This window comes from Enoplosus armatus, chromosome 20 (assembly GCF_043641665.1).
Source record: "Enoplosus armatus isolate fEnoArm2 chromosome 20, fEnoArm2.hap1, whole genome shotgun sequence".
NCBI classification, from domain to species: Eukaryota; Metazoa; Chordata; class Actinopteri; order Centrarchiformes; family Enoplosidae; genus Enoplosus; species Enoplosus armatus.
Window position 1 is genome coordinate 17,368,248 of NC_092199.1, and position 12,881 is coordinate 17,381,128.

The 12,881-nt window shown below is 39.2% G+C and overlaps 2 protein-coding genes across 4 annotated transcripts in view; one reads left to right on the forward strand and one right to left on the reverse strand.

The window, feature by feature from the left end:
* Positions 1-2,216: 2,216 nt before the first annotated feature.
* cabcoco1 (ciliary associated calcium binding coiled-coil 1) lies at positions 2,217-9,406 on the reverse strand. The gene is made up of 6 exons (XM_070927587.1): positions 9,340-9,406; positions 9,158-9,243; positions 7,461-7,630; positions 4,751-4,895; positions 2,497-2,569; positions 2,217-2,412 (listed from the first exon to the last, which is right to left on the reverse strand). The coding sequence occupies exons 1-6, from the start codon at positions 9,403-9,405 to the stop codon at positions 2,332-2,334; spliced, it is 621 nt and encodes a 206-aa protein (XP_070783688.1). The 5' UTR covers position 9,406; the 3' UTR covers positions 2,217-2,331.
* Positions 9,407-10,306: 900 nt separating this feature from the next.
* The window catches only part of rab3gap1 (RAB3 GTPase activating protein subunit 1), a 32,866-nt gene continuing 30,291 nt past the window's right edge, over positions 10,307-12,881 (forward strand). For 2 of the 3 annotated variants that reach the window (XM_070926748.1, XM_070926749.1), the window contains exons 1-3: positions 10,322-10,357; positions 10,472-10,527; positions 12,195-12,273. In XM_070926748.1, the coding sequence (XP_070782849.1) occupies positions 10,340-10,357; positions 10,472-10,527; positions 12,195-12,273 (153 nt within the window). In that variant the 5' untranslated portion in view covers positions 10,322-10,339. Of the gene's footprint in view, positions 10,358-10,471; positions 10,528-12,194; positions 12,274-12,881 lie in introns of all 3 variants that reach the window. The other variant, XM_070926750.1, reaches the window with a different exon arrangement.

The following is a 12,881-nucleotide window of genomic DNA, read 5'->3' on the forward strand; positions in this document are numbered from 1 at the left end:
GCCTCATTGACTTCTGTTTTTTTTTTTCTGCTAAGGGAACCAATTGACCAATCATAGCTTAGTTGGTGGGATTTACAGTGGGCTCATCATCTTTCTAGCTAGACAGGTAGCTACCTTGCTTCATTCATTAAAAATCGCTTCAGAAAAATGGCAACAAGTGTAGATTAGGTCCAGGCTGCTGTACAGATTCATGTACAATACATCACAGAATTAACAACCCTTACATCTTTGATTATTATAGAAAACAACAAGACAGTGATGTGCTCAACAGATGAATCTTGAGATGCACTTAAACAAACGCGGACGCTGTTGAAGTAAAATCGCAAAAGAGCAAGGACTTTTAATGCATTCATATATTATAACTTTATTATACATATACCTTTTTTTATACGTTAGTTTAGGTGTGGCCTGGTCAGGAAATTACAGGGTTCCCATGGGTCCTTGAAATCCTTGAAGGTGGGGGGTCAAGGTCTTGAAAGTTTTTTGAAAATGGACATAAGTAGACATTGAATTTATATATTTTGTGCAAAAACAGAAATTGAAGTAGACATGTTTTGTGTTGTTAGGCTGGTGCTAATGAAATAAACGAGGAGTTACTTAGCTCTTCAACTCGTAAATAAGTCTCTGTCTCTATCGCTCAACTTACACAACATATTGTTTTGCTGTGCTGTGTTGGAGAAGGCCAGAGAGACCACACAGTCTGCCATCAGTGCAACGCAGCAAAAGAAGTGTTCACACATTCAAGCCTCTCTGTCTTTTTCACTGTTGCCTGTGAGCTTCTGTAAACCAGTTCTCATTCTAAAAATTCTCAGTTCGTGATCAGTGTCTCAAACTACGGTGCGTTGGGTCCTTGAGGGAATTTGAGGGAATTGGGCCTGGAAAATCCTTGAAAAGTCCTTGAATTTGATGTTTAAGAAGGTGTGGGAACCCTGTAATTAAGATAACAGTGAATGAGTGTAATTTGGGGGATGACTTCCCCAAGATTTCACAAACTGATTTCAAAACCCTATGACCGTAAAAACAGATTTTCTCTTTTGCACACTTTTTTCATAAAAGCAATAAACTTGGTACACTACAGTTTGGGGCCCTGAACAAATTCAGAAAAGGGAGCCATTGCAAAAAATGTACTTTTTTACTTTCTGCCATAACTGTATTGTGTATTTTGCATCATATCTCATGAACCAAAGATGATAACACAGAAAAGGTGATGTCTACCCCTGTTGTATGGTCAAGGATTACAATGACACCCTGTACAACATCATAAAGTGTTCAGGTGAATACTTAATGGTGAATTCAGTGATGCCATGAGAAGGAAATCACAGTATCTGAGAACATTGGCTAGACTGTATAATATGTCTGTTGCATGCATGTTGTGTAGTTTTAAAAGCTTTATCCTTTTGTTCACTATATATATATTAACATATATTCCCAGCGACCGTTATGCAGCCTCTGTGTCAATTGAGAATGATGTTGGCGGATGTTGACAAATGCGTCACTCGCTGCCGATTGCTTAGGGCAAGACAAAAGAACCTTCCTTCCCAACAAGAAAACAATGTCAGAGTGAATGAATGAAATTAAATGAAATGGCAGTTCAGTCTGGTTATCAGGGTGCCCTGTAGTGAGATTGTACTGTCAACTGATCCAAGGTCAAGAAGGTGGGAGGGACTGAATTTAACTTCATCTGAATCATAGGGTTGGAAATGGAAAACGAGAAGTTGTAGAGAATGGAATTATTGATTTTTGTGAGGCTTGTATTGTAATTTTACAAATCCCAAAGAGTCCTAGGTATCTATATTTTATTCAAAGATTTTTGTTTATTATGAGGTTATAAAATTGTCTGACCCAGTGTCCTCTGTGGGCTCGTGTTTAAACTTCATAGACAATATTTATGAGACATTTCATGTGAGTCGTAATGTTGATGTGTGATGTGATTGGATAATGATTCAATTAAAATATTACTTTTATTACTTAGTGTCAGATAGAAATGTTGATATCATTTTGATTGTCTTTGTAGTGCCCATCACCATTTTTCTCTATTCTTTACCTCTCTTCTTACCTCACCAATGTGCATCTCACTTGAGCATATAGTTTTGCTGCAAAACTTTAAAAACTGGAAAACTGAGTGAAGAGCTTTCTGAAACACCAGTGTCATTTGAAGCTTCAGACATCACCATATGATATTCTTCATTTGATGTATGTATTGAAATGCTCTCGGAACAGTATTTATTGAAACTTCAGGGTGAAAAACATGGGAATAGGCCAATAACTAACTTATATAGAATCCATAGGCTACCACTTGACCCATAAAACATCTAAATATTAGCCGTGGATTCACTGGAAGTAGAGGTGAGTGGAAATGCCTTCCTCCAATGGAGTGAGGCCATCCTGACAGCAGAACACCTCAATGGTCCTCTGGAAAACACAAGTATGGTCTTTAATATTATTCAAAGGCATATAGACAATGGATACTCACACAAGAGTCACAAGCTGCCTCACCTCCATGCCTGTCAGTAGCTCCTCTCTGTGTGTGGTGAAGAGAAGCTCGTAGAGTGTGTATTTCTGAAACAGACTGCAGCCGACAGAATACACAGTTGTGTCAATCATTGAAAAAACAATATAGCATATACATATCTATCTTAAATGATACAATAAAATCACAATATACTGATAGTAATTTCAAGTAAGCATATTTTTTTCCTCAGCACATTAATGTGAACAAAATGAGTGGTAAACAAAATGAATATAAACTAATTGGTTTGCAGTGGTGGAAAGTTTAAGTGCATTTACTGTACTCAAGTACTGTAGTATTTCCCTTTACATACATTTCAGAGGAAAATATATTTTTGGTAACACTTAAATTAAGGTACACATATTCACCATTAACTAGTTGCTTATTAGCATGCACAGTAGTAGTAGCATATTGGCTCTGTATATGAATTAATATCTGCAATATGCTTTGCTCAGTATGGGCCTTATAAGGTGGTAGTGCCACAAGGAGGCAACTTTAGAATATGACACCTGTGTGGGTAAATAAGTGACACTCTACTAGTGAATTAGACCTCGTTTTACAATGGAGAACATATTCTGAGTTAGAAAGACTTCATTTACAGTTATTTGGACACTATTAACACTAGTTTTGTGTTTTGTTAGATAAGAATAGATTATATTTATTAAGTGTTATTAAAGGAGAATGAATTTTCTTGTGTATTACCACCTTATGAGGCCCATACTGAGCAAAGTATATTAAGATCGTAATTCATGTACAACAACTTCCCTACGATCGATAAGCAGTAATTAGGAAGTTATGGAGGGAAAACTCTTAAGTTTATGGCCTAGTAGTTGCAGAATATGGTCATACAGAATAAGGCATTAATAAGTGCTTTATAATGACTAATAAAGAGCCAATATGCTACTAATATGCATGCTAATAAGCAACTAGTTAATAGTGAATATGTGTACCTTGATATAAAGTGTTACCCCCAGTACATACAATATACATATTCGAGCTGCAAAAACGATTACTATTATTCGATTGAAAGAAAATGAGTTGCCAATTATTTTGATAATCAATAAATCATCTCAGTCATTTTCTCAAGCAAAAATGTCAAACGTTTGCTGGTTCCATCTTCTTTCTTTGTATATTTTTTTATGACATTAAATGAAGAGTCTTTGAGTTTCGGACTGTTGGTTGGACAAAAGAAGCTATTTGAAGGTGTCACTTTGGGCTCTGGGAGATTGTGATGAGCATTTTTCACAATTTTCTTACATTTTATAGTCCAAACAATTGATCGATTCAGCACTAATACATATAAAGTACAACAAATGAGCCCACCCTGACCAGCTACAACATTAAAATGCTGCTTACGTGGTCATTAATCAATAAAAATAACCCAAAAGTATAATATATAATATCATAATACTCTGCAAGGGGCCAGTCTGCATAATGAGTACTTTTGATACTTTCAGAACATTTTGATAATGCTTGTGTTTTAAATACCAATGTATTTTTACTTATGTATAGTTTTGATTGCAGGGCTTTTACATGTAACTGGGTACTTTTTGGTACTTGTCTGTCAGGTGTGTCTACCAGTGTCTCCAGGATTAACCCAGTCAACATATCCACCCACCACAGTTAAGTGATACCCTGGCTTTAAGAAGAGTCTATGAGCTCCATACACAATACTGTATGCCACCTGTGTGCTGCAATGTGGGTTACAGGTATAGTAAGAAGCCCATGTAAGCAGTGATCCTCAGGACCTCTTACATTATGTGGGCTAATGATTGGGCCATTAAGGGGTACAAAAAGGGGTCCCTACATGCAAAACCCGAGATCAGAATTTTATACACAAACTTTCTGCAGGTATTAAGTTCACTATTTAGGTTAATTGTAACTTAATTGTTCTGTGTTGTTATTGATTTGTATGCAATGGATATAATTAAATATACATAAAGATATTTAAAAAGAAGTAGGTTACTTTTACCCATTTTTTGTGGGTGGGGGTGGTAGGGGTCGTCAGTGTATATACAATGGTAAAATAGGGGTCCCTTAAGAAAAAGGTTGGGAACCACTGGGTTAGAATGCACTACCATAACCCACATGGGGTGCAGCATAGAGCTTATGGATGGACAGAATTTATATCACTAACCTGTGATTTTTACAGTAGGTATACATTTGTAACCTTTGAGTCGTCTCTTAAATATATAAATTCATATCCAGATTTTACCTGTGAATACAAGACCATTCTCTTACCTGTTTTCAATGTAAGTTATGAGTGACGTAGCTTCTTCTCTGTCTAGAAGTGAAGTGGTGTCCTCCTCTGAAGTTGAGCACTGACAGGCAGCACCTAAGGCCTTAGCAAACTCCATCAAGTTCTCCACTAAAACCATCCGTTTCTCTGGAATATGAAAATAAAGCACAAACTAGTGCTGCGTATACCTTTCCGATATATTTGATAGGGTACGTTTTCTGCATTGTGGCTCATTTATTATTATTAATTCAGATTTTTTTATACTTTCTCATCTTACATTGACATCCTGCCATGAACAGTCTGCTGCAATCTACCACATTATCCCTGCATTCACAAGCCCTGAAAGAGCTCGTATCTGCCTGCAGCACTCCACATTTTATAGAGAAGAAAACTCTGTGTGGCTGTCAGCAATGACCAAAATGATTAGTAAATATCAAATCTCAATTTACTGCTCACTGTTGAGTGTCTATTAAAGAGGGACTCGTGAATGAGTGAACAAGTTAGAAAGTTTGGACTCAGCATAGGTCTTATTTCTTTGAAGACATTTTGACACAGTGGGAAAAGCATAGATGTAAATAATAAAATGAATAGTTATTTCTAATTAGTTGCAGTTTAAGGGTCCTGGTATTGTGCTGGCTCGCTGTCACACTGCCATGGCCGACTGGGACACTTGAATAGAACAGAGCCATCATTAAAGTTATTAGCACCTGTGCTTTTCATACTACGACAAGTCAAATGTCTGCAGGGAAAAAACATATCATTTTGATACTTACAAAATCTCATACTTTTCACATACATTCTATACACACACACACACACACACACACACACACACACATATACAGTCATGGAAAAAATTATTAGACCACCCTTGTTTTCTTCAATTTCTTGTTCATTTTAATGCCTGGTACCACTAAAGGTATATTACCTGAAGAATACAATGAACACGACAAAAAATGCAGCTGATTACATAATACTTTATGTCCTATTTGACATGCTTAAGCTTAATTGTATTCCCAGGGTATATAAGAGGCCATTTCATGTCATAAGCAGCACTGCACATGCAAAGGCCTGGAGTGGTTTCCTGCTTACATTCAAGCCGTAGCACAACGCAGAAGTTGTCAGCTCTCACATAATGCCTAAAACAAAAGAATTATGTGAAGCCACAAAGGCAGCCATCTTGGCACTGCTGGAAATTGGCATGAGTGAGAGACAGGTAGCCAAAAAACTGAAGATCTCCAAGACAGCCGTTCACTACACCAAGAAAAAACAAGCCGAACATGGTACTACCAAATTGCTAGCTGGTCAAGGCAGGAAACGTCTTTCTACCCCACGAGATGACCGTGCACTCATCCGTTCTTGTGTCAGGAATCGTCGTCAGACCTCCAGGGACCTTAAAAATGAGTGGGCACTGTCGAGAAATGTGACTTGTTCGGCAAGGACAGTTCGAAACCGACTTCTTAAAGCCGGTCTGAAGTCACACAGGGCACGGAAGAAGCCCTTCATCAACGAAAGGCAGAGGAAGGCCTGATTACTCTTTGCTAGGGATCACAAGGATTGGACTGTTGATGATTGGGCTAAGGTTCTCTTCAGTGATGAATCCAATTTTGAGTTGATGCCCACGCCAGCCAACTTACTGGTTAGGAGGAAGCCTGGAGAAGCCTACAAACCAGACTGTCTTGCCCCTACAGTAAAACATGGGGGTGGATCAGTGATGATCTGGGGTTGTTTCAGTATGGGTGGAACAGGGCAAATGCAATTGTGTGAAGGGCGAATGAACCAGGTCATGTACAGGGCTACTCTTGAAAACAGTCTTCTTCCATCAGCTGGAAAACTCTTTCCTGCCTCGAATGACTGGATTTTCCAACAAGACAATGCCCCTTGCCACACGGCAAGGTCAGTTAAAGCCTGGATGGAGAACCAGAACATTCGAACCATGCCTTGGCCTGCTCAATCACCAGATCTAAATCCGATGGAAAACCTGTGGAAAATCATCAAACTCAAAATGGAGAACCACAAGCCCAAAAACAAAGCAAATTTTTTTGAATTTGTGCAACAGGAATGGGCTGCTGTGACACCAGAACAATGTCAGAAGCTGGTGGAGAGTATGCCAAGACGCATGGCTGCAGTCATCAAAAACAATGGTTATGCAATCAAGTACTAAATCCTGTGTGTATCATGTGACTAAAACAGACAGAAAAGAAAACATGGAATGCCTAAAAGCACTGTTTTTGGCAGTACAATGCCATAGCTATTGATGTAAGAACTTAAGTGATTTTGGTTATTATCAAGAAAACCATGGAAAATGGCTAGATATCAGCTCTTAAATTAAACTCTTATGAGCTATTTTTGTTGTTATCATTATATTTGTCCAAACAAATGTACCTTTAGTGGTACCAGGCATTAAAATGAACAAGAAATTGAAGAAAACAAGGGTGGTCTAATAATTTTTTCCATGACTGTATATACATACATATATACATATACATATATATACACATATACATATACAGTATATAATTTCTTTACATATAATGAAATCAAATACATGTTGTAGAGTTGTATATTTCCATATGTAACTGTCCTATCATTAGTAGCCTGGGTATCCATTAATTTCCGTACAGTATGAAAATCTATTATCAGACTCTTGAAAGAGTTTCATTATCGTTGCATGTCTGCCTGTCATCCTCTTTCTCTGTGTGTCCTCCCCACCTATTATGTTATCCAGCAGCAAGTGCAGTACAGCCATGGTGAAGGAGGTCTGTACGGGGGTGAAGTTGGCCTCTTTTGCCCACCAGAAACCACAGACATAGTAATCCAGCAGGGCAGATTCCCTCATACAGGTCTGATAGTTCCTAAAGGCCAGAATCCGTTTTATTTCCCTACAGACAACAGAGATCATGTCTGGATGAATACTAGTTCAGTGCAGCAGTAATCATGCACTGAAAGTCACTTAAATGCTGATGAAACATCTGGGCCATGTCTACCATTGAGGAGGTCACATCCTCAGCAGTTTGTTTTTTTCTTTTTGGTGAAAAGAGTTTACATGCTACTATAAAAACTTAGACACAGTGGGTATTTTTAGGCCACCAAAATGATAAATAAGGAAAGACTTCAGCATTACTCCCTCAGAATGTATTTCCTAGCAGGCCTTGAAACACCATTTATCCCATCACATCCCAATGAAATATGGAAAAATCTAAATTTTTGATCAACCAAAAAGAAAGTCTCAATACATGACAAGGACTCCTGACTTCAGCATTTCTAAAGTCCTGGCTCCAGCCATGATAGTTTGCTTATCGGGTGTTACCTAGACATCTCAAAAACAGAAGTACCCCAGTCGACCTGACCTGCAAATCATCAAAACCAGCTTACAGGGTACCTATAACTAGCCGTCAAACTAAATAGTTAGGAACTTCAATGCTACAGTAGGCAATATTATTGAATAATAATTTCTGAGTCACTCTCCAATCCAGAAGGTGGAACCTTATGTAGAAGCCCTTGTTTGTACAGAGTCGATGTGATTGGCCAGTTACATGCTAGCTAACCCTGATTGGTTGTTTGATTCAGACCTGGTCCAGTTTTTTAAAGACTACATACAATATTGCCTACTGTAGCTTTAATACCTACATTGGGGAAATTGTCTTCGGTTTCACCACACAGAGGTAAAAACAATACACAACAATTTTACCATACTATACAGTTGATTAAAACAAACAGCAACAAATAACATGATTTAAAAACATAAATACAGTAAAACAACAAAGGGAGAAGTGCTGTATGTGGAATACATGGCAGTGGCAGACATTTTATGTGGTTACACTTAATGCTAGCCCACATTTGGCTAGCCCACATTTGGCTAGCTCAGTTTTAGCCAGTTATGTTTAACGTTAGCTTATTGTGACGCAGAGATATGGTGCTAACGGCTGCCTCGCTGAACTGCCGCTTCGCGTATGCGTGTGGTGTCCACACAGACCAGGGCGCTACTGCTGCTGCTGACAGCCCTGTCTTTCTACATTAACTTTGTCTTTGATAATGGTTGTCAGTAATAGAATGTTTCATATCATTTCATTATAAATGTAATCTTTAGTTTAGACCGAAAAGTGTTAGGAGGTGTGTGTTCAACTTTAAGTGTAGAGTTTCGATTTTGTCATGCCTGTGACATATTCTACGGATACACACATTGAAACTGTAGTGAAATGTGTGTAACGGCCGGGCCACACATTCTGCGTGAGCGTCGCGGAACCTCGCGCTTTTTTTCTGGCCCCCATGTTAACAGATTAGAGCAACCACACAACCTGTGTGGACACCACGCGAGATGACACGCGCTGCAGACGCACCTGAGACGAAAAGCGAGAGGTTCCGCGACGCTCACGCGGGATGTGTGGCCCGGTCGGAACGCTACTTACGACTGAAGTTCATCCTCACTTGTCTGCAGCAGGTCTTGGATTTGTTGGTGTGGCAGCGCCCACTGGAGGAAGACAGTTTCCTCTTTCTTACGAGGAGGGGAGAAAAACATGCTCTAGTTGTGTCAAATAAGCAAACAAACACGTGTTTTCCAGAAAAGTGGAAAACCATTATTCATTATTACCTGTAGCTTGTTGTCCTTTACTTTTGGTTGCTCTTTCTTTTCACGACGTGTCGCCCCTGCGGACATGTTGACGCTCTGGTCGTAACCAGGGTAATACCACATGAGAGCAGGCATACGTCACTCTACTGTCACCAGAACGACCACGCCCCCTTTGGGTGAAAACGGAAAACAATATATGGCAAGTAATACATCATCAGTAGTAAGCTCTTTAGAAAACGGAGTACACAGTGTAAACAAAACGATTACCTATTAAAGGACAAAAATAAAATACATTAGATAAGGTAACTAAGGCATCGTTAATGTTCAGTAGTTTTTTTGTTTTTTCACATTCTTCAGAGATTTGTAGTACAGTGCCAGTTCTTTCATAAAAACCACCAATAAGGGTTGTGTCTCAAAACATTTACATTTATGGATAAAGACTTTACCTAGAATAAAGTAAAGTATTCAACAGAAATTTAGTTTTCTTATCCTCCATTATGATTCCAGTGTAATATCACTTCTGGTAAAATGGAAGAGAGAAAAGATTTTTGATTCCAGCCAATCATACATATCACACCAGAAAGTACTGCTATAAAGACAAAGGAGATAAAGGAGAAAAAGTGATCCGTAATTTACGGAAAAAGTAAATTCACAAGTATGTGCACGTTATAATATAACTGAAAATGATGAACACATAATAATGTGCTGTGTCAAATATAATGAAGAAAGGGTACGTCTGCAAAGAGAGGTCGGAGGTGGATGGAAAGGGATACTAGGAACAAATGGAGACAAGGTGTGGGAAACACAGATAATTAATATTAATTAATAAGAACCGGATTGTATAATAGAATATAGTTGTTTTTTTAACTAATGCAAACGGGTTCTTGTTCTACATGCTCTGATACGGTAGGTGGCGGTATGCACCTACAAGATGGTGTTGCAACCTGCCAAAATACGCAAGGAAGAAGAAGAAGAAGAAGAAGAAGAAGAAGAAGAACGACAACAACAACAGGATAGTAATATGGCTGCGGACAGTGATGTGAGTTTATTTAGCAAAGTAACTCAGTACAGGAGGTCAGCGTAGTTGTCTAAGCATCTCATAACAGCAGAACTGAATTTATGTCCAACATTATCCTCTTCCTGTCTTTTGCAGCCCGAGTCAGAGGTGTTTGAGATCACCGACTTCACCACCGCGTCAGAGTGGGAACGGTAGGCGAGTTTATGTTACTTTGAAGACTAAGACCGCTAGGTTAGGATACCGAATACACACAGAGTTATACTTATTATTGCGAGTAATAAGTACAGCAGCAAGAACGACAACGTCTTGCTGGCATAATGACACTCATCCGCCATGGTCCCGGGTCGGTCCGCTTCAGCCACCCGTGATGACATACGTGTTCACAGCAGAAGATATCCGCGTTAAAGATGCTGCTGTGGTAGCAGGGGCGTCGGCGTCGGCCCCTGCTACCACAGCAGCATCTTTAACGCCAACCCGGGATTGTTCTTGCCTCAGCTTCGGCAGACAACCTCGTGTGTCTGCACTGAAGACCAGAAAGATCTGTTTTCAATAGTATGTCTGCCTTTTGTAGCTTCTACCTGCAGCTGTGTGGTTTGGAGTTTAGTTTCACTCCTGTTCCTTTTTGTACTGTCAGACATCTGAATTCTTATTTCATTTTAAAACTTTTTATTTGTTATTTATTTTTCAGTTACTTTTACACTGAACAAAACGACCTTAATGACAAAACTAGCGGGGTCCTACTTTCTCTTTACACCCTTTGATCCATTCTTTTCAGACTAGCTGAGAACAGACCCATCTTTTCCATTTCCCCCAGTGTTGTTCATGGGTCCCAGCTTTGGTCCTTAGATAGTGAGTCAGTTTTTCCATGGAGTATGTGTCCTCTGCAATGTCCAGCCACTGTCCTGGTCTTGGAGGGTCACATTTCAACCAGCTCCTAGCAATGCCCTTTTTACATGCAAGCATCAGGATTTTGAAAAAATAGATGTCCTTCTTTTGAATTATGTCTCTGGGTATCAATCCCAGGCACACAATCCAGGGGGCCCCTGGGAATCATAAAGTCTCCTCAAGAATCTGGATAACCCTGTCCCAGAATATTTGTATTTTTATACATGACCAGAAAATATGTGAGTGATTGGCTTTTTATCTGCACCACACTGTCTCTTGCTGCTGTTTACTCAATTGTTTATTTTTTTATGTGGGGTTTAATAAAAACATTCTTCCATCCTAATTCCCTCAATCGTTTAGAGCTAGTGGAAGTGGAAGATAAATGTATTATCTGTCTCTCCAGGTCTGACTTTTTACTAATTGACCAAAAAAAGGTATCTCGGTCAGATAAAAAAAATGTTCAAGTAGACAGCCAGACTTACACTAGTTCACACAGCCCACTATGGTTAGGGTTTGAGATGAGTTTTGCTTGTCTTGAAAAGTGGATGAGAGCAGGCGGCTGCTGCCATGAGAGGAGACAAGAAGCTGCAGTCAAACCAGACAATATAATATTATTTATTAATGTAATCTGTCATTTAATCAATTACCAGTACATGAGTACTTGTACTTTGTTATTGAGTCCCATCACCTGGTGAAACTGGTATGCATGGTCTGTGAGTACCAACAGTCTAAAAAGCATATTCAGTTTACAATGATATAAAACTGAAAAGCAGTAAATATTCACGTTTGAGAAGCAGGAAAAGGAGAATATTTGGTATTTTTGTTTGATAAATGACTTAAATTACTGATGTCACTAGCTCATGTCCAGTGTTGTTTGTTAACAAAAGTCAGTTATCAATGCATTATGCCATAATAGGCTACTGTGTATGTCCAGCCAATCTCTGACAGCATAACTCATCTTATCTACTTGAAGGTTTGTGTCCAGAGTCGAGGAAGTGCTAAATGACTGGAAGCTGATTGGGAACTCTGCAGGAAAGTTGTCCCCAGAGAAGGTATTCTGCTCTCATTAAGCATTCAGCTGAATAACACCAGTGGAGCTAGCCTGGGAACCAGACGAATCTGCAAACTCATGTTTTATTTACTCTGGCAGATGCATCAGAAAATAACCTGTTAACACGTCCATTTTGAACGTCTGAAGGCGTTTACAATTGGGTGCTACCACTTCATCAGTTTCTGAGGGGGAAAAGAAAGAATTTCCCCTCAGAAACTGAAGACAGTAGTAGCACCCAATTTTAAACGCCTTAAGATGTTCAAAATGGACAAATTTGACATTTATGCGGACGCTGATCTAGACATAATGGTCCAGTCCACGGTCCTTATCTAAATCATGTCATGCCAAACGTCTGTGTATTATGTTGAACTAGAAGCCATATGAATTGGATGTTGGAACTAGCTGCCTAGCCTTGCTGCCAACCGCCACGTCCCACACATTTCATTGCTCTGATTGGTTGTAGCGTCCAGAGGCATTTTGGTCTGCGCCCGTTGATAATGTCCCTTGGAAATCAAAAATGAACGGAAAGGTTCCAGACTAATTTGCATTTGCGAATCAGTATGCTGCCAGTCGCCTGTTCACCTTCACTCTGTTATGATGCTACATTAT